The sequence below is a fragment of the Diaporthe batatas genome (assembly GCF_019321695.1).
Source record: "Diaporthe batatas strain CRI 302-4 chromosome Unknown Contig00001, whole genome shotgun sequence".
NCBI lineage: Eukaryota > Fungi > Ascomycota > Sordariomycetes > Diaporthales > Diaporthaceae > Diaporthe > Diaporthe batatas.
In genome coordinates this window covers 1,977,266-2,001,141 of record NW_025408548.1, presented here as the reverse complement: position 1 = coordinate 2,001,141, position 23,876 = coordinate 1,977,266, and the positions used below count along the sequence as shown (strand labels likewise).

At 54.5% G+C, this 23,876-nt stretch overlaps 5 protein-coding genes across 5 annotated transcripts; 4 read left to right on the top strand and 1 right to left on the bottom strand.

Annotated features, from left to right (window-relative positions):
* Positions 1–4,241: 4,241 nt before the first annotated feature.
* On the bottom strand, positions 4,242–7,354 carry KVR01_001035 (uncharacterized protein; the record flags this gene model as incomplete). The annotated part of the gene is made up of 4 exons (XM_044789628.1): positions 5,895–7,354; positions 5,132–5,840; positions 4,791–5,074; positions 4,438–4,726 (listed from the first exon to the last, which is right to left on the bottom strand). The coding sequence occupies exons 1-4, from the start codon at positions 7,217–7,219 to the stop codon at positions 4,438–4,440; spliced, it is 2,607 nt and encodes an 868-aa protein (XP_044650984.1). The 5' UTR covers positions 7,220–7,354.
* A 591-nt stretch (positions 7,355–7,945) lies between these two features.
* On the top strand, positions 7,946–11,502 carry KVR01_000538 (uncharacterized protein). The gene is made up of 7 exons (XM_044789161.1): positions 7,946–8,388; positions 8,446–9,500; positions 9,583–9,884; positions 9,946–10,581; positions 10,698–10,882; positions 10,945–11,083; positions 11,170–11,502. Exons 2-7 carry the CDS (start codon positions 9,463–9,465, stop codon positions 11,448–11,450), a joined length of 1,581 nt encoding a protein of 526 aa, XP_044650487.1. The 5' UTR covers positions 7,946–8,388; positions 8,446–9,462; the 3' UTR covers positions 11,451–11,502.
* Positions 11,503–11,914: 412 nt separating this feature from the next.
* Positions 11,915–13,375, top strand: KVR01_001003 (uncharacterized protein). The gene has a single exon (XM_044791913.1). The coding sequence runs from the start codon at positions 11,964–11,966 to the stop codon at positions 12,951–12,953; it is 990 nt and encodes a 329-aa protein (XP_044650952.1). The 5' UTR covers positions 11,915–11,963; the 3' UTR covers positions 12,954–13,375.
* Positions 13,376–14,154: 779 nt separating this feature from the next.
* KVR01_000391 (uncharacterized protein) lies at positions 14,155–18,321 on the top strand. The gene is made up of 4 exons (XM_044792328.1): positions 14,155–16,086; positions 16,194–17,251; positions 17,386–18,090; positions 18,149–18,321. Exons 1-2 carry the CDS (start codon positions 15,465–15,467, stop codon positions 16,877–16,879), a joined length of 1,308 nt encoding a protein of 435 aa, XP_044650340.1. The 5' UTR covers positions 14,155–15,464; the 3' UTR covers positions 16,880–17,251; positions 17,386–18,090; positions 18,149–18,321.
* Positions 18,322–18,868: 547 nt separating this feature from the next.
* Positions 18,869–20,349, top strand: KVR01_000285 (uncharacterized protein). Its single transcript, XM_044793847.1, has 2 exons — positions 18,869–19,897; positions 20,007–20,349. Exons 1-2 carry the CDS (start codon positions 19,321–19,323, stop codon positions 20,105–20,107), a joined length of 678 nt encoding a protein of 225 aa, XP_044650234.1. The 5' UTR covers positions 18,869–19,320; the 3' UTR covers positions 20,108–20,349.
* The last annotated feature ends 3,527 nt before the right edge of the window (positions 20,350–23,876 follow it).

Genomic DNA, 23,876 nt, shown 5'->3' with positions numbered 1-23,876 from the left:
AGGTCGAGGAAGCGTGATTCACAATCTGCAAGTGAATGTGGGGAGACAAGCTATTTGAAGGCCTGCTCTCATCCCTGAAGGAAACATGGCATCTGAGATCCGAGAAAGGCCAACCCGCCAAGGGGGGGTCATGCCACAAGGACGGACCGAATAGAAAGCCTTGGAAAGCAAAACACACCAGTGACCAGGCCGTCGGTACGAAACACAAACATTCAGAAAGCTGAACGTTGCAAGAATTCCTGGGCTGCAGTCATCGCCAAGGTGTGGTTGGCCCGCCGCAGTCGTCACGTTGCACCACCCCCCAAGAAAGTTCCTCTGGCCAGGGCAGCGGCGCACCAATCACGACGATCCCCGACGGCTGATATTGGACGAAGGATCGCGTCCTCATTCGACACACGCCTGGGCAGTCTGGCAGTTCATCTCGTTAGTGGCCTGGGGCCCGATGGTGCATCACGCCGTGTGTTCCCCGGGCCAAGACGTCCCATTGCGGGGGAAGGTCTGGGCGTGATCCTTTCCTTCTTGACGGGGCACGACAGTTGGGGGCGGCCAATGGCGGCACGTCGACTTCCGCAGGTTCGCAACAGCTTGGATGCCATCTGGGGGGTTGCAATTGGCACCCCAGCAGCCCAGAATTCCGGTGGCGTCCACCCATTCTTCTGGGGTGGGAGACTTGGTAGTATTATGTTGACACCGGTCCCCGATGGAGTTTCAAAGAATGTGGCGCCGCCACATGACTATGTCTTACATTGCAAGCGAGGCCACCACCCATCAGTTGGCGCGCACTCATACCGCTGTAGGATTATACATAAGCTGTGCTAGTCTTGCGTAATTAACAGCCTTGGAACCTTGGAAGAGACATATGCATGCTACCATATATCCGATCAGGCCAAAAGGTAGCCAAGCAACATGCCATGAGATGCGATGGGACCACTCACAATGCAACAGTACTAATAATGACCTGTGATCAGACCTTGTAAGGCTGAATGCTGTTGTATTTCCATCTTTCGCTAATGCATGGCCATGCGCAACCACAATTACTCACCACAAATCAGATCCAGTTTTACTTGAACAGTCAGCGCCGAGGAACACATGACTGGATTCCAACAATTGACGACTCCGTACACCAGCTTATAGAATTATAGACAAGAATTGAGAGACAGGCTCATATATCAATGTAATATATACAGTTGAACACCCCAAAACTCACCCACTGCTCACTTCCATCCCACTTACAGGTTGTACCTGCTCTTGATGTGCCTCCACCAGTCACGCGCCATCCAGACGTCGAAATCGGTGATCTCCATCGCAGAGCCAGCCATCATGATGAACGAGTCCTGGCCGCTAGGCTGCCAGTCATAAAAGTCCTCCAGGGCGAACGTGTGGCCCATTTCGTGCAGCAGGATGTGGATGTTCTCGGTGTCGAGGTTCCCGAGCATGTAGTCGATGGGGAGCTGCTGGCCCCAGTCGCCGCCGAAGCCGCCCATCTCCCCGTTCATGCTCTCGGACAGCCACAGCGAGACGTCGTACCGGCCCGCCTCGCCCTGTGGGCACCCGCTGAAGTTGTTGTCGGTGTAGTGCATCCCGCGGCCGCACCTCGGGTCGCACTCGGGGATGCCGTCGATGTCGACCGTCTTGGTGTGCAGGTTCAGGCCTGACGTGTCGCCCTTGAGCAGCGCCGTGTTGTTGGTCGCCCAGCCGGAGATGGACACGTCCACACTCTTGTACGGGAAGCCGTCAAAGCCCGCCAGCGCCTTGGACACCCACTTGTTGTACTGCGTGCTCAGCACTGTCTCGAGCTTCTTGCGCTGCGCCGCGGTAATGGTGTTGCTGCTGGCGTCCCAGCGGACACAATATTGGATTTTCCCCTTGGTAGCCATGATATGGTCATAGCCATAATTCTTGAACTTGGTAGCATCCGTGGTGTAGCTGTCCCAGACCTCAGTGAGGCCTTTGACCAGACCAGAAGGAGGGTTCCCTATTGCAGGTCAGAAATTGGGTTATCAAAGAATCTTGGATGTCTTGAAAGTACATGTGGAGGTAGCAGCCTTGGTTGAGCTGGCAGCGGCGACACGTCCAGGAGTCCGCTTTTGCTCCGTGACGACGCGGCCGAAACCACCGGCCTTGTCGAGCTGGTGGGCAGTGCCCGGGTGAAGAGCCCGGACAGCCTGCTCGGAAGCGCGCTCCTGGGTTGGGTGGGCCTGCGCCAAGGCTGCGAGGAGGGAGAGCACAGTAACAGTCTTCATGATTCTAGCTGGCTATGATATTGCCGGCGAGATATAGATGCTGTGCAATGGTACGGAAGGGGAACTGCCAATAGATTTGAGATCTAGCTCGAAAAGGAGGAGTCGAACGAAGGATGCCTGAGGACTAGCTCAGTGTGAAGAATGAATATGCGAACAGCTAACACTGGTTGTTCTGGTCTCGAGATCGGAGGTACAGTTCAGACTCTCACTTTGTCCTTATACACCTGGGCAGTACTCAGGGATGCCAAGACCTGCCCCAGCACCTGTCACATATTCTGCCAATCTCCAGAGGCGGATGTTCCGTACAGACCGATAGGTTTAATGGGGAAACTTTTCCCGCTCCGGCCATCCATTGCTCTGACAGGGGATATATAAATAAGTTGAGAGATCTCAGAGGCACGACTTCAAGGGGGCCCCGGGGGGGGGGGGGGGCTGGGCTGGAGACGAAACATCCAGCCTGCTTCTAATAGGTCTGCTCCGGAGCCTCCCTCCGTGAGCAAGTCGATGTTGATGAGAAGGAGGAGCCACTTTGACTGTTGATGACCCAGCCGAGGCGGCTGGATGGGCCTGGCGGGTCAGGTCTATCCCAGAGATCGTGGATCGATGGTTGACTAAAACGTTAGTTACCGAACCTAAGTAATGTTACCTTGGACCACGGCGTGGAGTATCTTTGTTCTGGAATCCAAAAGCCGTCTATTTCCCTGCCAGGCGAATCTCGCTCAACGACGGAGGCCCACAGCTAGAGATGATGGCCAATCCAATGCCGGCCGGAGCAATCCCTGCAAGAGGTTGTTAACCTCTTTGGTGGAAACTCAAAAGAAATGCCCACATTTGTGGGTATCTCCAGGCCCATCGGTGAAATTGGCCCTGCTCGTCATCTTGCGGCTCACGAAATGCCAAGAAGCAAGTGGTGGTTCTTCCCCTGGCCCAATTCGATTCCGAGGTGTTTGCTCGTATAGCAGTATTTTTTTATTGGGCCAGCAAATGCGCTCATCTGAGTTGGCTTGGCACAATGTTTGTTTCGTTTCAAGGAGAAAACCCAACTACCTCCACGAGGAAGTGGGTTTTGTAGATTCTGCAAATCATTACCTGGTATCATCTGGTTGGCTGGCGTCTTCAGTTAGGTCATGATTTAAGCTCGTGGCCTGCGCTGCTATAGCTTCCGCAAGCTTGTTTAGGTGACATCCACATAATACTGTCTCCACGGGCTGTCGTTGGCGAACCTAACTTCATGCGCCTCGGTCCTGTGTCACGACCGGGATGCAGTTTTGCCTGGTTGCTCTCTATACGCAGAAGTTGACATGTCAAGGCATTGGCTCTGTTCCTGTACATTGCATTCTGGGTCGGCCACGGTGATCAAGGCGAGCATTTGCAGAGGACTTGTCGTGCTTGCATCACCTCGCGAGGCCAGAGATGTAATAGACATGCCATTAGCACTCTTCCCCTTCATTTAAGTCCCTCGCCACGGCCGAATCAGGACTGGTAGAACATGCCACTGTGAATCTGAGGATCGCTTTGGAGTTGCCACCACGGGCGTCGAGGTCCTGCTCAATTGACATGGCTTGAAATGGATGGGTACCTGGGTACGAAGAGCCCGAAAGGATTGCCTTTGGCCCCTGCCCTCTGATAGAGTTTACGCAGCTCATGCATGGCCACTTGCGAGGCAAGCCTTCGATTTCCTCTCCACAGCCAGACATAAAGTACTGTCTGCAGTGAGAAAAGTGGCAGCGGATCATTCCTGATTTCTCAGGAGTGATCCACCACCGTCAAGGTTGGCGATGCTTGGTGAATCCGAGTGACTGATGCCGCCACACACGAGCTGTATGTGTCTGGCTCCGGCCAGCTCGTTTTCATGTCGAGGGCAATCGGTGTCGAATGGAAGACCCTGTTGAGCAATACCTGGAGAAGAATCAGTGGTTTGATGCGGGAAGCGCATCAGTGAGATTGTGGTGATTGCCGGGTCAATCATAACGAGAAGACTGAAAAGAGAACGGGAAGTCTGAAAGATTGAGGTGTCCATTAGGGCCCATCCCATGATGCCCGCTGCACAAGTGTGGCGCCCCGACTCTGTCGACCCGCCCTGCAGCCTACAAATGCAAGCCGCCTGGGCAAGAGGACTGGCCAAGAAGGGCGCGTGGACATGTCGGGCCTGAGGACCACAAGTCTATAGTACATGTATCTGCTGGAGTTAAGCTCAAGACGCAGTGTCTTTTGGGAAAGGGATAAGAACCGCAGACAAAACAGCAATCCAGCAGCACCTTGGCTGCTGAATATTGGCAGACAGCATTCTAGCTGCTGCAGGGTATCCCGTAAACGTAATTTGCCGCCGTGACCGTAAACGCCGCGACCAAAGATCATAGAAGACGTGGGATCTTGTCCGAGAAGTTTTCGAAGGACCGGAATGCCTCTCCAACGCCGAATACCGTGAACGCCACTCTATCGTTCCTATTCCTGTACCGATTCGGCTGGATCTGAGCGGCCGACTGGGCGAGACCGGACGGTCAGCCGGCGACGCCACTCGTTACCGGCGTTTCCGAACATGCTTACTCGTCGCAGTAGCCGAAGACCTTAAGATGCACTTTGCGCAAGTAATTGCGTTGCTCCCGGAACTGGGCGTAGTTACCGCCAAGGATGGTCTCGAGGATGCTGTCATGCTTTTCGCCTCGTGCGATCCGCTCGACCCTCTCTTGCAAGAGCTTGTGCGCTTCAGCGAAGCAGGCCTTGATCTGAGGGTAGTTCTGTGAACCGCCCGAGATATCATTTGCGGAGTTGTTGGGGTCGATGATGGACAAGCGGTTGGGATTCCTGTAGGTGAACGCAGTGACTTGGTTCTGAGCCAAGTGTATCTTGTTAGCGCTTGAAGGACGATGGGACTGAGCAGAACCTGCCTTGTTCACATAGCCAGGCGGATTGAGCCTGAGAGCCGTGATCTTGTAATTGAACCTGTTGCCGTAGAGGTCGAAGAAATGCATGAGCAAAGAACCAAGATTGCGTTCCGGCACCATGTCACCACTCTGGACCTGGGGCATCATCTGAAGCATGCTGACAACCATGCAAATAACAGAAAAGCCCCCGATACCACCATTCACCGGTTCGTTGAGGCCACGCATCAGCAAGAACTGCTTGATGATGGTCACAAGAATGGGCATGGCAGGGTACTGCTCTCTCCACGCCTTGAATGTCTGGATAGCAACGACACCGCTGGGGTTTTCAAAGGAGATGTCCACCTTCAGCCCAGTGGTGCTGTCCACATACTTGACCAAGGGAACCCTTGCTTTCAGGATCATCTCGAAATGGTTGTGGACTGCCACACGGTTGCTACGAAGGTAGTTCTTGAACTGCTTCAGCGCGTTTATGCCCATGGGAAGGCTATGTCCTCCAGAGAGGAGTGCGTCGGAGCACAAGACAAGGTCCATGTCACCAGTTGGCAAGTACAGACCAGACATGAAGGACCCAAAGGCGTGCAGCTTACGGCCTCCCCAACTTCCGTTCTTCTCGATGATGCGATTCAACTCGTCGACGAGGTTGCCACGAAGACGGTCTTCGAACTCACGTGGTCTCACCAGATCATAGAAGTCGTTGATTTCCATGTGAAACCTGTGTAGTGTAAGTCAGGTTGGCTTTCCGAATACTCAGTTATCTGTTACATACCTGACATTGACCTGAACAGCCGGGTTTGCCGCCGTGACCCATGGCGAGTGATTCTCGCCTTTCTTGAGTCGCCAATCGGAAACGATAGAGCCCCCACTAGGTCTCTTGGGGGCCGATTTGAGCTGTGAATGGGTTGGCAATTTCAACACGTCATCATGCGTGCGCTTGCGAGAGCCCAGATCTGACGAATTCGGCATGTCCATGTCAAAGTCAACCCGCTTCCGTGTCTTGCTGGCAGCCGGAGCCGCGGAGGCTTTGCCGGATACCGAGCTGGAGGCTGGCGCAGCCTGCGCGGCGGCTGTGGACTGGGGTGCTTCTTGACTGCTTGCACGCTGACGGCTGTATGTCAGGGGATCGATAAACTCCTCTTCGTCCCCGTCGTCCTCACTCCCGGAGTCGCACCGAATGAAGTCTTCATCGTCCGCAAGAAGCGAAGTCCTAGTGCCCTTGGCAGGTTCAACACGAGCCTTGCGGATCAATTGAACAACGTCCTTCTTCTTCTTGTCCTGATCCTGCTCAGGAGGCAGAGCAGTGTAAGGGTCTGGGTTGGACCACTTGGGGGCTTCATCAGCCGAGGCCGAGTTGGCAGACGTGCGTGCCCGCTTGGCAGTCGGCTGCGCAGAGTCGTTCTCGTCATCCGAAATATCCATGTCAGCCTCGTCACTATCTGAGAGCTGATCGAGGGCCCTGTAAGTTACACCATTCTGCGCGTCTGCGAAGTCTTCTGTGGGCTTGTGGTTGTCGGTCGTGTGCAGGATGGCACGTTCAGCTGCTACAAAAGGCTTCCAAGGTCGCCGCGGGGCGTGACCACCGCGCCCTGAGTGACCGTTTGGACGGTATGGTCTGTATGATTGCCGATCGCCACGAGGAGCTCGTGGGGGACCACGAGGCGGGTCTGTTCGAGACCTGGCCTCGTCGGGGCGATAGCTGGTGTACGAATCACCTACGCCTCTGGGTTTCTCCGAGCGAAAGTCAAAGCCACCCTGAGGGACACGGAATGAGTCAGAGCCGCGGAAGGGGGGTGGATACGAGTCGCCTGAGGGTCTTGGAGGGAGCGGGTGGTCATCAGTACGGCGCGAGGGCTCGTAGCGATCGTTGCGGGAATAACGGGCTCCTTGGTCGGCGCGGTGACTGGAAGGGGCGTAGGAATCGTAGTTTGATGGGGGAGGAGGTGGGGCGTTGTAGGATGGGGGAGGAGGTGGCGGAGGAGGTCGATAACTGTCGCCGAAGCCATATCCATCGCTGGGAGGTGGGTGTGGGGGAAAGTTGCGCGACGCGTTCTTGCGTCGGTCCACCCCCGGCGGAGGGGGGTAGTATTGTGACATGGTACTTCCAGGCAGTCTCTCTGCTTCCAAGTGTTTCGACGCGAGATCTGTTTGACGTCAGTCCAGGTGTGGTGAGTTGCAAGGTGATACACGGTCAACGCGATGGCGCGAGGGTTGGGCGAAGGTTGGCGGGTGGTTGCAGAAAATGTGTGGACAAAGGGAAGTAGTGACGACGAACTTTGTCTAGTGGGAACTACTCCGGCAGGCCCGACGCAGCCTGCCGGCCGGTGAGAATTGGTGCTGGCTTACGTAAGGGTCTCTCCCCTAGTCTGAGCAGACTTCAGAATCCAGAACGAATGCACGTGTGGGGGCTCATTCAGTTTATTAGGTGGCAGATGTCTTCACACCCATAAATGCCCCCCCTTCCACTCTTCCACTTGGAGACTAGCTGTGTCTTTCATCCAAGACACAATCCACACACATGTGCGAAGTAGGCTGTCTTGCCTAGGCACAAGAGACGGCCCGGACTCTCAAGCTTGCCAACAACAGACAACAGAAATAATCTGCCAGGATGAATATCTGGGCTGCAGGGAGAGCAAACAAGACAGACCTCCACTGTCTCTTTCTGCAATAGAGGCAACATGATTACATGACTGGTGCCTGGCAACACAGTTGAAGTAGCGAGACACCGGTACTAAGTATGCAAGGTGGCAAAGCTTTGCAGTCCCATGCCCTGCCATGCAAATTATTAGTTATCAGGTATGCTGATTTATTGTCAACCAGAAGCCTAAGACGGTAGCAGAAACGCATTGAGGAGGACCTTGGGAGCAAATACTGCCACCAACTTGAAGTGGCCTCTTCCTTGGTTCCTGCCCCGGCCAGCCGATTGGGACGCCTCTACGCATTACCGTACTTGGCTTGCAGATCAGTCCCGGTAGTGGCCCGTCCGCCAACGCCACAAGCCGCAGTCCACATGAATAAGCTTTCAGCCGAAGAGCCGCACACGTGCCCTCAATGCAAGATTGATGATCCCCAGGACGTGGCTGCGACGTTATATCTCGTCACTGGCCATGGCCCAGGCAGCGGTCGCTGTTAGACTCAGTGTCTTCCACGAGGCGGGCTCTGCTCTGACTGATCACACTTGGCGCGGAGGATTGGCGTCTTCGTGTGGTATTGAGGGAGAGAGAAGATCCTACTTGCATCCAACCTGCAGGTAGCTCATGCAAACGGTCCGCATTCGTGACAAGCATCGCAGTCTGGTGTGAGCACAGCTGATTATTGCGTAGCTCCCATGCCATCACAGCCCTTAGCTGTACATATGTACGCCGCCGCGGAGGTTGGAGGACGTCGAGGTGCGGAAGAGTGGAGACTGGAGAGGAATGCGGGAGTGTGATAGCGGCCGTTTGGGGTAGGACCGGGTGCTGCCGGGGTGGGCCTCGATTGTACAACCGCTCCAATCAGAGAGCCACCCACCGAAGCCTGTCTCCTCCCGACGACGCCTCCCGAGTGCCCGAGTCTCTCTGCTGCTGTTATCGATTGCCTTTCAATTCTGATGTTTATCAGAGAAGCCCAAGCATGGCGCACTGAATGCAGGCGAGCAGTTCAGTGGCTATACCAGAGGACTGACGTCAAACAGACCTCGGGAGTGTTTCTCCCCTGGCCAGGTGTCTTCGCCCGTCTCGCTCGCGAACCATGGGCCGAGGTGTACTCTCGAGCAAAGATCTCGCTCCCGCCATTTTAGTCCCACTACGAAATGACGTCGGCTGTGGATCTTGACGTCGGGCAACATCGGTTCCTTTCTCAGCGTCGAGAGAACCTCCCCCATTTCTCCAGAATCTCTACCCCAACCGTGACCAAGATCTGCGCTTCTGCTTCCCCGAGGGGAAATATCTGTTTCGGCTAGCCATGACACGGCGTGGTCTGACGGCCCCATTGTGCAGTCACCCACACTGCCACATCGGTCCCTGCCCGTGGCAGCTATCCAAAGATTGGGTCGCCTGGAGGCAGGTGTGATTGGACTTTGGGACGACTGGGACGACCATCCCTGGCCATCCACATTGACAGGCATGGACGTATACTATGCATGGAGCCGCAGGACGAGCATGATCCGAGCATAGCGTTGCTTTTGCGACCTTGCCAGGTTGCTGAGCAGCATGGCCAACTTGTGGCCGATGATAAATACTGCGGACATCCCCTCGTCTGGGATATGTACCTGAGTATTGATTTGAGTTGTTCTCAACCAACCTGCCTCTGCACAGGCCAAAACTGCCTGTTTGTTCTGACTCCACCGGACAACCGCAGCCATGTATCGAATCTGGAATATCTATGTGCTCGCCGGCTTGTAGGTCCCTCCCGTACCCACCACACAGAGCATTCCGCTTCCATGCGTGCTTACACTATTTACTGACATCCGTTCTATCTAGCGGCACCATCGGCGGCGCACTGTTCGGCTTCGATGTGAGTAGTATGTCTGCATGGATCGGCAGCGATCAATATCTCGAATACTTCGGGCATCCGGACTCGAACACACAAGGTGGGATCACCGCCTCCATGTCTGCGGGCAGCTTCATCGGCTCCCTTCTCGCTGGTTGGCTATGTGATCGCATGGGTCGTCGTGGAATTCTTGAAGTCGCAAGTGTCATTTGGGTTGTCGGAGCAGTCCTCCAGTGTAGCGCCCAGAATATCGCTCATCTCATCGTGGGAAGAATCGTCAGCGGCCTTGCCAGTAAGCTGTCCCCGGTTCATATGCTCTCGTCCCTCTACACTTCACTGACACGTTCTGCCAGTCGGTATTACCTCGTCCCAAGTCTGTGTCTACCTCGCCGAGCTCGCCCCAGCCAACATCCGAGGCCGTATCGTCGGTGTACAGCAGTGGGCTATCGACTGGGGCATTCTGATCATGTATCTGATCTCATATGGCTGTGCCGTTTCGATCAAAGGCCCATCGGCATTCCGTGTCGCGTGGGGTGTCCAAGGCATACCGGGTATCATCCTCGGAGTTTCACTGTTCTTCTTCCCAGAGTCCCCTCGATGGCTTGCCAGCAAGGACCGCTGGGACGAGTGCATTGATGTCCTCGCCGGGCTGCACAGTCGGGGTGATAGGGAGTCTCCCGTCGTGCTGGCCGAGCTGGAAGAGGTCAGGGAGGCCGCAGCTCTCGCAGCCGAGTCGAAGGACCTTGGTTACTTGGGACTCGTTGCACCCAATATGTGGTTCCGGACCCTGACTGGAGTCAGCGCCCAAGTGTGGCAACAGCTTCTGGGCGGTAACGTGATGCTTTATTACATTGTTTATATTTTCCAGATGGCTGGCCAGGGCGGTAATGCGGGACTAACGAGTGCCATCATTCAATATGTTATCTTCTTGGTAACGACTGGCGCTGTGCTCCCAGTCATTGATCGTTTCGGCCGTCGTACGCTTCTGAGTGAGTATTTTCTTGCCTTGCTACTCACTCGAGGGCCAGCCGCCCCCAACGGACGCTGCTATCGCCCTGATCATTGCACACTTTGTTGATATCACTTGCTGACTTGTTCACAACAGTCTCTGGCGCCATAATTGCCTGCATACTGCATTTCATCGTCGGTGCCCTGATGGCTTCGTATGGACACGAGGTCGACTCCATTGGCGGTAACTCGATTTTGACGTGGGAAATTGAGAGCACTGCCGCAGCTAAAGGAGTCATTGCGTGTTGCTACATCTTTGTTGGCGTCTATGGCATCACCTGGGTAAGTCTCACCTTGTGTCAGCTATCCTACTTAACACACTCCTCCGCTAACCACAACGCTAGGCTCCTGTCGCATGGATTTACGCATCAGAAGTCTTCCCATTGAGATATCGGGCTAAGGGCGTGGGCGTGTCTGCAGCAGGCAACTGGATCTTCAACCTGGCTCTCGCCTTCTTCGTCCCGCCAGCCTTCACTAACATCCGTGAGTAGATCCCCAAATTCGGGACAGTCAAGCATCCTTGCCACTAGCCACGACTTTGATTTGTTTCTAACCGCTGACGCCCGTAGAATGGCAAACCTACATGATATTTGGAACTTTCTGCGCCGTCATGACCATCCACGTCTTCTTCTTCTATCCCGAGACTGCCGGCAAGTCGCTCGAAGAGATCGATGCCGTGTTTGAGAGCAAGACGCCTGCGTGGCGGACGGGCCAGATGGGCACGTTCCAGGACCGCCTGCATGGGGTTGAGCGCAAACAGAACGGTTCAGAGACGACCCATGAAGAGGCGCCGTCTGATCACTCAGCAGCGAAGGAGGAAGCGAATGCCGCTCATGACGAGAAGGTCTGAACCAGAAGCCGGTCAGCTGATACGCTGGGGCCTTCGTCATTTGAGGAATTCCGATGGGTCAGGATTTCATTTATGGTAGATTCAATGTTGTTCGAGCCAACAAATCCATGGTCTAATTATGATACACTAATGGTGTTCATGTGGTCTACCCGGCCAAATTGATGGGCAAAACGGTGCCTTGGTATCATCTTTGAAGCATAAACTTTTGACGATTCGTCAGTAGAAATGCCACCCTTGGCCAAAATATCTGGGAACGGACCTTAAAATGGGTGAAGATTATTTCACAGGTCCAAGAATCTTCACGTCTTGGTCCCTCTGTACTGCCAGTGTGTGCATGGGAGTCTTGGGGCGCAAGGACCTCGAAAGAGGAAGGCGGTGTGGCGGGAGCCAATTGTGCCGACGCGACCCTGAATTTCGCTACCCCAATCTAATCGACCTCGCCGACAAACCTCTCGCTTCACAACCCAACTCACCATGGCCATCAGATAGCAAACACCTCGTCCAAACTGCATCATGCGTCTAGTCATATGCGCTGCGTCTAGGCTGTCTCGCCCAGGGATTGGCCAGGCTTTCACGGCTGCACCACCAGCTACCTTGCGCTACTCATCCAACGCCTCAGCAGGGAACACAGATAGCATCTCGGCGGAAATCACCTCGGCGGAAAGCACCACGGCAGAAAGCACCACGGCGGACGAGTTTGTTAAACAGGTTATTGGTACACCCGCTGTCCTAGCCACAGGGAATTCCAAGGGCAAGAAATCGTCCTCGAACGTGGCCAAAGAGGCGAACCCACAGAATGTGTTCAGAGTGGTTGCCGAACCGCCACGTTCAATAAGGAAACAGGCCGAGGGACCATCCTCGGGCGCCGTCAGGAAGGTGCAGATGAAGAAAATCTTCAGGAAGGTGATGCTAGATGACAAAGAGCCCGAGAACCCGTCCTCGATTGTGGACAAACCGCTCCCGATGCAGTCCAACGACACAAAAACTGCTTCGCCTTTGATCAGGAAAGCACCTGTCCACGGCACTCAGCCATGGAGACTCCCAAGCAAGCTGTGGCCAGAGAAGCCAGCAGCTGTCATTTCACGCCGTGGACTCCTGATACTTCGCGGACTTCCGCTAGAGACAACCCTAAGAGACATCATCCTGGCGATCGACCACGCCGCCCGCAATCGCCAGGTTTCCCGGCTCGAAGCTCTCGTAGCAGATATCGCGATCAAAACTAGCGTGGACAAATCAACCGAGGTAGACGCCGTTGTCGAGTTCAAGCATCCAGATAGCGCGATGCGCTTCCGAGGCCTGGTCAGCAAAGGGGAGTTCAGAGTACGTGGTGTGCTGCCAACAGGACCGGCATCCTTTTATAACCCCAAGGACCCATCCAAGTTACCACAGGCGTTCGAGGGCGACGGAATCATCGCCCGACTCTCCAAAGTAGACCGCGCGGAATATTTCACCTCGCCGGAACAGCGCAAGATTGTACGGCGGACACATCTAATCTACAATTAGAACTCCGGATATAACAAACCGGGGATCGCCAACGGCGCCCCCCCTCCCCCCCCCCCCCCCAAAAAAAAAAAGAGTTTTGGAGGTGGCGCAATCAATATCACGCCAGAAGGAGACGGAGCACGCCCTGGTCAGGGAACTCGGTGTGGACCAGCCATGGGGCAATCGTGCTCAAGGCAACTACAAGTGACCAGGTGCAAGGGGGACGGCTGGTGGGCTTCTGAGCCTTTGCCGAGTCAGGGACGGACGATAACAAACAGGAGCATGGGTATGACCGGTGTGCTCTCAAATGTTGGAAATACCCAGGTATGGGCCTAATACGATCCTATCTCATTTGCGCATGCTTTCAAGAATAGTCAGTAACCGGCAATTATATTCACTGAGGCATATTATAAATCAAATATACACAATGCTTAACGACCTAGCACTGGATCTGTTCTTTCGAACAGAGATCGGATATTCGCACCTGGCAAAACGGAGGGTACACTTATGCCAGGGAACTCGGAGATTAAAGTACTTGGTTTAGTACTAAATCACGAGCAATTATCCCATAGGATGTTTTCCCACAGGAGGTTGTCCCATAGGAGGTTGTCCTGAGACGTGATCCCTTGGGGCTTGGGTATACTCTCCATTTTGGTGGGTGCGAATATCCGATCTCTTCGAATAACTCCCAGTCAGTCAGAAATCTGACATCAACGAGCATTATCGCTAGGGGTAACTATGCATGCCAACCTATGAAGACGAGCTGAGTGAGTATCCCTTGGATCTCTTGTCAAATCAAGAACAATCAAGCGGATTCGAAAACTATCCTGGACCCGAGGCTTTCGAGGTCATCTGTAGGCTGGAAGCTAAATCCAGCCCACCCAACAATGAATTGAATCTGCAAGATGGAAAAAACGACCTTATTGAACCTGGCAGGAAGCTATTCAGTATTGGTCACTAGTCTCCAGACAAAGGACGACACTCCGACCTAAATTAGTCTGCGTTTCATGCACAACCAATGGGAAAAGGTTGAGCCGCTTACCCAGACATGGCGTCGAACAAAGCACTCTATATGATCCCCAAAGACACTGACGGTCTGAGATGCCGTCTGGTCTCTCGTCACCCGCCCATTCTGCAGGATTTTGCAGTTGGATGACAGCCAGGCCTTGCCAACTCAAAATGATAAGTCGGCCGACTTATCCGAAGTATTCAAAATGCAGAGGGAGCACCAAAGTTTCTTAGCTTCCCACAGATAAGAAGACCACAAATTTGCCCAAACATCGAACCATCATGTTCTCGGAGACAGAGTCATGCCCGTACATCTTCTCCTCGAAATGGATCAGCCACGAGGACAACTGTGCCACCGCCTATCACAATTGCATCACCTGCAAACACTGCATGGCAAACATCAATTATTGGGGCGCAGTGGATGAGGTCTTGCAGTCGACGGAGCCGCCGGCTATCCATCCTCCTGATTCGAACCCGTACGAACTGAATCAGCTGCAAGTTCATGAAATGGATACAAATGCCACGCGCAAGAGTCGGCAGCCGAAGCCTTGAGCCGCACGCTTGGGAACCGAGGGTGATATTTGGCCGCTGGGTACCTAAATTGCCTTTCAAGACCAAGATAAAGGCATATTCATCGACATCTAATCGGGTATGGCTAGTTCAACATGAATTAACGACGAAAGAGGCCAAGCCGTGCTGGGCAGATTGTCTGGTGCACTCGGCGTGGTCTCGCAGGCACAGCACCGCCAACATTGAAGTGGTGGTGGCCCTGCTTGAGGCTGCAGATCAGAAAGGGGCATCCCGAGCTGATGGGGCGATCATCAATGCTTGTCTTGCGAGCCTGCGTGCGCATCACGATGAGCTTGTGCGCGAGCTTGATTAACAATGACTCGGTGTGTGGGTCAGAAACGATAGCAGAGGGCACGTGGGGGCTTAGTGCTCAAGTGGGAGAAAGCGCCCGCGAATTTCCCAACATGGGATCGACACCCCGTCGACGAAATTTCAATACGCTGGGTATGTACCTGCATTGAATGTAATTGACACAGGGGTGGATCCAGCGCCCGCGGTAATACGAAACCGAGTGGAGCCGAAACATTGGAAACATTGGAAGATCCGCCGCCTTGGCATCATCCGGATATTTCGCCTGCGGCAGTCCTGAGCAAGGGGATCGGGGGCTGACTCCTGCTTCTGCCCACCAGGACCGATGATCATCGAACCCGCTCTGGCGGCTCAGGGTGTTGGCAGGGTGTTGGCAGGATGTTGGCAGGATGTTGTTCTTTGGGCCTTGGCCTCCACCGGCAGCCTTCTCTTAAAGAAGCAGCCCTCTCGTCCTCCTCTTCTCAGCAGTTCTTTCGTTGTCATCATCTTCACTCCTTCTTGTCTTGTGTGACATTCCTCATTCGCTTTTCATAGTCTTTCTTCATTGGATCCTGGAACTACACGATACCGGTATCGTGTATTTGGTCCTTCCCAACCCTCTTGTCCCAGATCCACACGTTCATTTGCTTGCCAGACCAAGCCAGAATGCGTGTCGCACAATACTACGCCGCGGCCCTGCTTGCCGCAGTGTCAGCCGTTTCGGCCCAGTCAGTCAAGGGAACCGCGTACGGTTTCGCTACCGGTGTCACAGGAGGTGCTGACGGCGAGGTGGCATCGCCAAAGTCTGCCTCGGAGCTGGCAGACCTCCTGGCTGACGACGTCGCCCGCGTGATTGACCTCACCACCACCTACGACTTCACCGGCACAACCAAGACTGGCTCGGGTTGCTCGCCATGGGGCACCGAGAAGACCTGCCAGCAGGCCCTTGATGGTGCCAACGACTGGTGTAGCCGTGAGCAGCCGGATGCCCCCAAGGCCTCCGGCCTGCAGTACGATACTGCTGCCCTCGACAAGCTGAAGGTCGGCAGCAACAAGAGTATCATCTCCTCCAACGGGAAGGGTATTCTGAAGGGCAAGGGTCTCAGCCTGCAGTCCGGAGCCAAGAACATCATCATCCAGGGTATCACCATCACCGACCTGAACCCCGGCCTGGTCTGGGGCGGCGACGCCCTCGAGCTCCAGGGCAACGACGGCGTCTGGATCGACCACTGCAAGTTCTCCCTGATCGGCCGCATGATGATTGTGGCGCATTATGAGGCAAGCAGAGGTGAGCAGCATCCATTTTCATCTTTTACGGATCCCCGTCTTTCATGTTTTGGAATATTCTAGAATACAACACTTTAGGACCCGTAGCAGGACTAACCTCACCACTAGTGACCATCTCCAACACCGAGTTCGACGGCGAGACCACGACCTCGGCCACGTGCAACGCCAACCACTACTGGACCATGATGTTCTACGGCGACGGCGACCAGGTTACCCTCGACCGCAACTACATCCACGACTGCTCGGGCCGCGCCCCCAAGCTCGGCGATGACGGCACCACCTGCTACGTCCAGGCCGTCAACAACGTCTTCTCCAACATGGAGGGCCACGCCTTCGAGGCCTACGGCTCCGCCACCGCCCTGATCGAGGGCAACTCGTTCGAGTCCGTCAAGGAGCCCTTCTCCAAGAACGCGCAGGTCGACACGGCCTACACCGTCGCCGACGCGTCCGCCGCCAGCGCGTGCTCCAGCTCCCTGGGCCGCGCGTGCCTGCAGAACACCCTGACTGGCTCGGGCGACTGGCCCTCGCTGGGCGGCGCCTCGACGCTGTCCGCCCTGGCCAAGTACAAGGACAGCCTGCTCACCCCCGTGGCCGTCGACGAGGCCAAGTCGTACGTCCTCGCCAACGCCGGCCCCGAGAACCTGGCCTCGTACACCGGCTACTCGGGCGCCGCCGGCTCCGCCTCCTCGGGCAGCGCCGCCGGCTCCGCCACCGCCTCTGCTGCCCGGCCCACCGCCACCGCCGGCGGTGTCTCCCGGGCCCAGGGCGCGGCTTACCGCTACTACAAGATGTAAAGGGGCCCATGACAGGTGCCTTTTTCTTTTGTTGCAGAAAGATTCTCTTATGGAGGGAAGACATCAATTTTGGCTGTAGATATTACCGGCCCCAACCAACATTTGAACCCTCTATGTACATATATATATTCCCCGGTGCGCCTTCATAGGTCCCGGCTTCAGTCCTAGCGACGTAAAATATTAGCATTGTTCAAACCCACATCCGTCTTGACCTTAGTTGTCCAGTGAATGTTCTTCTGTGTGGTTGTCAAGCTAGCTGAGAACATTGAACCCTCGATGTTGTGTGCCGCGCGGCCCGGCTGTGAAATGCACTGCATGAACCTGCGTAGAGCAACATCCAAGCCATTGCTCCACTAGTGGTTTTTCCGTGGGGTAAGTCTAGCATATATGAATTGATCGCTTGAGCCTCACGTTATTGGACTGGTGTTTCTTTTCGTTTCGACGACCACAAAGTCTAATCGCCCACGTATTCTGCATGATGTCAACTAACAAACTGCCCTGAGCAGATGCCATGTGGTGGGCGCACGGTTCTTAGTTCGAGTCATTTGGATGGCGTTGGGCGTCGCGCGAGGTTGGAACCGCCCCACCGGTGATGGTCTCGCGTGTCTATCGGAGGTTCTTAGGCGAGCCGGGAGATGCGAGCCCTGGAGCCCGGGGGCTCGGGCATTTCACGACTAACGCGAGAGTGGGCATTTCTTGGCGCGTGCTTTTGGCCCGCTCGGTAGGTTGGACGCCAGACTGGATTGGGAATGCACTCGTGCACGTACCGTCGGCCAGGTCGGCGGTCATGTCATATCTCACGTTTTCGGGTGCAGAAATACGGGTTCAAATCGGGAGGTGGAATCGCGTGACGATGAGCCAAAGATGGGGGCGGGGGCAAATCCCAGATACACGAGAAAGAAGCGTGCCGTATCCGGGGTGGTCTTGTACACGGGCTGTGGGGAATTTTGGATGGAGCATAAGAGTTCGAACCATCTACCTTATCCCATCGGATGCTTTCCTATAGGATGTTATTCCGTAGGATGTTATCCCACAGGAGGTTATCCCATTAGATGTTTTCCTATAGGAGGTTATCCCCACGGGAGGTTATCCCACAGGATGTTATCCCATTGGAGGTTATCCTATAGGAGGTTATCCTATAGGAGGTTATCCTATGAGAGGTTATCCTATGAGAGGTTATCCCTTGGGGCTTGGGTATATCCTCCGTTTTGGTGAGTACGAATATTCAATCTTCTCGGGTGATACACGTTGGACTGACTGATGACTGAGGTTCTGGATATAATATCATGCGGCTGATATTACTATGTCAGACCCGGTGACTCGGTGCCGGCTGGCCAGGGTGGTCCTGGCATTGATGAGCCCGGGATCTTGGGCGATTCCAAAGTTTGCTGATCCCCCAGCCAAGGTGTTACATGTAGACTGCTCCGTACAGCCAGTCTTGTCTTGACCTTGGAAACTGTGGGTGAGCCAACTTGGCCAATTCATAGTTGAGATTGTTGAGTGCAGGCTGGTAGGGTCCTGTTAGGGGCGGATGTTTCCGTGCAACCGTGCCTTTCTAGTGCTTCTAGTGTACCACAGTAGGCTGGGCCGCCTTACGAGGCCAAGCTGATAGACCCGGGGCAGTGCGGGGGGTGATTTCACTAACAAACTTGACAGGTCCCGCACCAAGGTACCCTATCCCTAATGCGACTTCAATGGGCCCCAGAAATGGCAGAGGCAAGCGCTGGCAGGCACAAAAGCAGGCACTGCTTGGCTGGCAACTGGCAAGGGCCCGTCTGAAACGAGATGGGGTGGTGCAGCGCTAAAGCGGGCCCTGCATTGTCGCGAGATTGTTGCCTCTTGGCCAACCATTCAGCCATGCAGCCATCCCGGGCCCCCAGTACAGGCCCCCCTTTGTCCACTGGCGCCCGCTGACTGCACACAATGAACTGGCGTCCCGGGGCCAGGCCTCGATTGACTGGCACACACCATCTCATTCTCAGACGCGGCTCGCATCTGCCAAGTTTGAATGTGTGGCCGCTTTGTGCGCCAACAGATCTTCTCGCGCGGCAGAAGCAGCCGCAGCAGCAGCATTACTGCTGACTGAGTGGCTGACTGGCTGCCAGCGAGAAGAGGAAAGTAAAACAAGGACGAACAACGACGGCTCAAGCGCCCTCACAAAGCCATCGTCGCGTCTATTGTCCTCTCGCGTATTGTCCCATCGACAAGCTTCCGCGCTTCGGATGGCATATTTAGAAGTTTGAGCGGCTCTCATTGCGCACTTGAGCATCCATAACCACTGCTCATTTTCTCTGTTCTGTCTTTCATCCCCACCAGTTGCATTATACTTACTGCCCTCAACCGGCTATTCGAATAATACCAGCTGCGGGCCAGCCTTAATATACCCATATACCCATACACAGCACAGCACAGCACAGCACCACACAGCACATACCATAATCATGGCCATCGCAAAGCTCCTCCCCGTCCTGCTCAAGCACAAGGACACCCTCATGGAGGACGGGCTCGACCCCCGCGCCCACGCCCAGCGCGGCGCCACCCACGGCATCGCCTACGGCCGCAAGGCCGCCACCGCCCCGCTCAAAGCCTGGGAGAACATCCCGCGCTGGGTCGTCCGCGGCCTGCAGTTCGTCCTCGGGCTCGTCATCGTCGGCATGTACGGCCACCGCGTCCAGAAGCAGCGCGACGACCCCGACGCCCACGTCTCGCCCGAGTGGGTCTTTGGCCTCATCGTCGCCGCCCTGTCGTGCATCACCGCCGTCGCCTTCGCCGCCGCCGCCCCCTTTGGCGCCGTCTCGAACCGCTTCAAGACCGCCCGCCTCTTCTCGTGGGACCTGACGCTGTTCCTGCTGTGGATTGTCGTCTTTGGTATCTTTGCTGGCATCTTCCTCCACCGGGATAATGATGACTCGTACAAGGGGAGCAGCACCATCTCTGAGAAGGGCGCCGTCTGGGTTGATCTGGTCAACGCCATCCTCTGGCTCGTCTCTGGCACCTACGGCTTCGTCAAGACTTTCAGTAAGCACCCTTCTTCCTCCCGTGTGGATTCCATTGTGTGATGTTTTGGAATACTTCCCAAATGGAACATTTTAGGCTCTGTCCCACGTTGACTAACACGTGTTACTAGTGAGCGGCAAGGTTGATACCCTCGGCGGCAAGGTCACGGACAAGGTGTTTGGCAAGAAGCAACCTGCGCCCAACAAGATGGAGATGTATGAGCAGGTCTGATAGAGCATGGTCCATTATAGACGCCTCGGACAGATGGGGCTGTAATAGATTTTTGAGCACACATAGCTTGGAAAATGTAATAATCTTATTCTTCGATTTCTAGATTACGCCACGCAGACCCTCTGCCGGCTTTGGTCCTGAAAGGGAGTCTCATGTTCAAGAGTGAACTGACACATACCTCTTGGCCAGCTATGGGACTGAACTTATATGGAAGATCCAGGTTTGCAAAATTGATCTGCCAGCCCGGCATTCCGGGAGGCTTGGAGACGGATACGATCCAGATGTTCATAGTGATAAAAACTGAAGATATTTGAGTGACTTCGTTCTTGATCCGTACCTAGGTATACATCCCGAAGGTGTACGGTCCCTGGCCCGATCCCTTCACACAGTGGCAAAGGCTCAAAGACCCAGCGTTTCAAAAACCACTGGGATGTTTGGATACTCTATGAGTGACTACATAGGTAACACACTTGTGTAAATCATGTAATACATGACATCTATAGGCCCACTGAGGTGGATGGAGCGACGGCAAAAGGTCCGACGTCACTCTCTTTCTCATTAAGCCACTATACCCCCAGGAACATTGGATATAGAATCGCTGGACAAGAAATTAATTCAAAAATGTCTAGAAAAGTCTAGAGTAGTTGCAAGGCAGCGACAAAAAGCGCCATCGAAAACACAACCCCAAAGCTGGAGGCTGACACCGTCGAAGACGCCAGACTATCAGCACTCCTAACGACGTTCTCGGTCCCGACCCATGCATTGAAATTCTTCATGCCCGTGACGCTGCACCCTCCTATGCTCATCCCCTGGATCTGGGCAATGTTCTTGTCGTCCCGGGACAACGAGACCACCACGGGGAACTCATCCCCGTCCGGGAGCGCCGGGACCGTATATGAGCCGTGGTAGAGCCCCGGGCCGCCGTCGACGGGCGAGCGGGCCTTCTCCCACGTGGCCTGTACGAGATCGTCGCCGATCTTGATCGTGATGTTGGCAGGCGCTGCTAGTATGGCATCGTAGTAGATCTTGATGGCGCCCAGCAGGTCTGCAGAGTATTCCGTCTGGCCGTGGCTGACGGTGTTCAGGGTGGTGTTTGCTGTGTCGCAGTTTGTGCCTTTTTGGGGGGCTGTGGGGGGAGCCATGCGCGTTAGAAATCGTTGATAACTCAGAGGTTGCATGAATTTGGGGGGGGGGGCGAGGCTGGAGGACTCACCGTAGTATGCCGTAATACTCTCCTGGGTCACGTTGCTTGTGCCATTCTTGTAAATGGAGATGACAGTCGGCAGTATGTTGCGCCAGCCCTCGTGGGGCATGGTTGACACGTAGTCGTACTCGGATCCAGTGTCCATTGCGGGAGAGCTGTGTAGCGGCCCGATGTAATGAGACTATCCATCAAGTCAGTGTACTGTCCTGTGCGCGAATGAGGCCCGATGAGGATTCGGAGCCGTGCGGGTCCAATGCAAGACGTACCTCGCCAAAGTCATTCCAGCTGATGATTTGAACAAAGGCAGGCTGAATGTTTGCGACTTGGGCCCAACGGTCGACCCAGAGATTATCCGGACTAATTTTGTAAAAATTAGCAACCAGGAATTCGCAAGTAATAGGATCTTCTGTAAGTGGAAAAGGGACATGTGGCATGGACAGAGGCTGGTAGCCGTCTGAGGAATTGCTTACTTCCAGACCCAGTTCTTGTGGTATCCTGGTAGATTCGTATAGAACCATGGGGAGACCGCCATCATGTATTTCGATTTGTCGATCACCGAGAGGTATACCTCGTCCACGGCGCCATCAATCGGCCTGACTCCATCTGGCCATGCGTCCCAGCTGAACAGGCCATCGGCGACATTGTCGGCAGCATCCCACGCATCCTGCGCGCCGAGAGAGGACCAGTCTGGGACCAGGAAACAGTCGGTCTCTGATTTGATGTCTGTCCAGTCCGTGGCGTTGGAGCCTCCTTCGAACGTGGACACCAATGGCTTAGTGTCCTCGAGATAGTAAGCTCCGTTGGTTTGATATGTGTCCATCAGTGAAAGGACATCTTTCTTGGGCCAGGGGCCGTTGCCCCTGTAGTCGAACGAGAAGAACAGCTTGAAATTAAGGGAATTGGCGACCTGGAAGGCCAGTGGGATCTGCCTTTCATTCGAGGTTCCATTCCAAGCAATGTTCAGAGCGAAGGCATCTATCAATGATTCTTGGGCATAGGCAATTTCTCTTTCCCAGTCTGATGACGTGAAGAGTGCTGTGTTGTCAATCTAGTATTGAATCCTGTCAGTATTGCTGAACCCCATTTTTGTCTCGTGACCAGGATCAGAGAATGTGATTGAACTCACCAGAAAATGTGCGAACACAGCTTTTGAGAGAGCGTGCAGCGGGCACAGAAGTGCCACAAGTACAATAGGACACCTCATCTTGGCTGAGGAACAGCAGGGAAACTGAAGCAAATGGGTATCACCAGAACACAGGAACAGGAAGCATCACAAGCACAAAGGAACGCCACCACCCGGGAGCCGCAAATGGAGCCAAGACCAATCTTTTTATCTATTCTACCCGCGAGGCGCTTCGCCCTTTGTGACGTGACTGCCTAACCACAAACTGGGACATTATTGATGATGCTGCATGCACGCCTGCGGTCTGAGTGTGACTCTTTTTCGAAGCTTGCCCGTATTGCGACTGCTGGGGCCCACACAGACCCGATGTGTTGGCTCGTAGCCTGCATGCTCCGGCCCTTCTAGCCGGGTGACATCGTACCCGTGTTTGCGCCGCGGACGCCAGATACGATCGTGCGTGTGTGGTGAGCTGCGGCTCGCTTAGATACCCAAGGCTCGATCCGGTCACATCATGCGAACGTGACGCAGGAACCCATCACACACTCACCGATAGCAGCCGTGTTGCGCGCAGAAAATGCTTTCGCGCCGCATGTCTTGGCCCTTTACGAGCCACCAAGTGGGCTCAAATGCGAGAGAGAGAGAGAGCACTGGAGAATACGGCTGCTGGCCAAACAGAGGCCTTTGCAGTGCCACATGTTATACGGGAATTTATATGGACCGCACTGCCTAAAAATCAGTTGATTACTAAATTAGCGCCCCGAGTTTCATGCACGAAAGCCCAGGCCCCAGTGATCCTTCGCGGTGATGCTATCGCTTGCTGGCCAGATAAGAGGAGCGCTTGTGGCTATGCGCCCTTGACCCAATTCAGCAGTTCCATTACACGATAACGGCCAAATCCCGACCAGCCTCATCAAGGTGTTTCCATTGAAAATTCTCAAGAGGGGCCTGCCTGGAAAACCCCCTGAAAACCTGAACAACTGTGAATTTCAAGAGCAGCATTGATGCCACATAGAAAGTGTTTTGTGGGGAATGGTTGTTGACGTTTCCAACATCGAGTTCCGGTGTCACTCCAACTCCTCTCAAATACAGTCTTGGTGAATACATTCCTATCACATATGGTGAATTCACTTCTTATCAGGATTTTAAATTAGGGAAGCACGTGGCGGACGGGATATTGACAAGCACCTCGCAAGGCGTTAAAGAATAAATTTGATTACGACGATAACATGTGCATTTGTCATCAGAGAGCGCATGCCATTTCCTTGTCCAGACCAGTATTACCAATGGTCTCTGCAAATGGTCGGAGAGAGCTGCGTTTCACTATTCCAAGTCAAGTCAGGGTTGAACTCGATACCGATATGTACTTGAGTAGCCACCTGCATGTCGCTATCATTGCCACCCCCCCTGCCATTTGTGCCAAGGGTAAGAGACTCTGTTGTGCA

What these genes read in the sequence shown, in the direction of transcription:
- KVR01_000285 (XM_044793847.1), top strand. Translation starts at nt 19,321, where the DNA reads ATGGCCATCGCAAAGCTCCTCCCCGTCCTGCTCAAGCACAAGGACACC. An exon ending in CGGCTTCGTCAAGACTTTCA is followed by an intron (nt 19,898 to 20,006) that starts GTAAGCACCCTT and finishes ACGTGTTACTAG; the next exon opens with TGAGCGGCAAGGTTGATACC.
- KVR01_000391 (XM_044792328.1), top strand. Translation starts at nt 15,465, where the DNA reads ATGCGTGTCGCACAATACTACGCCGCGGCCCTGCTTGCCGCAGTGTCA. An exon ending in GCATTATGAGGCAAGCAGAG is followed by an intron (nt 16,087 to 16,193) that starts GTGAGCAGCATC and finishes CCTCACCACTAG; the next exon opens with TGACCATCTCCAACACCGAG.
- KVR01_000538 (XM_044789161.1), top strand. Translation starts at nt 9,463, where the DNA reads ATGTATCGAATCTGGAATATCTATGTGCTCGCCGGCTT. An exon ending in CGGCCGTCGTACGCTTCTGA is followed by an intron (nt 10,582 to 10,697) that starts GTGAGTATTTTC and finishes TGTTCACAACAG; the next exon opens with TCTCTGGCGCCATAATTGCC. An exon ending in GCGTCTATGGCATCACCTGG is followed by an intron (nt 10,883 to 10,944) that starts GTAAGTCTCACC and finishes CCACAACGCTAG; the next exon opens with GCTCCTGTCGCATGGATTTA.
- KVR01_001003 (XM_044791913.1), top strand. Translation starts at nt 11,964, where the DNA reads ATGCGTCTAGTCATATGCGCTGCGTCTAGGCTGTCTCGCCCAGGGATT.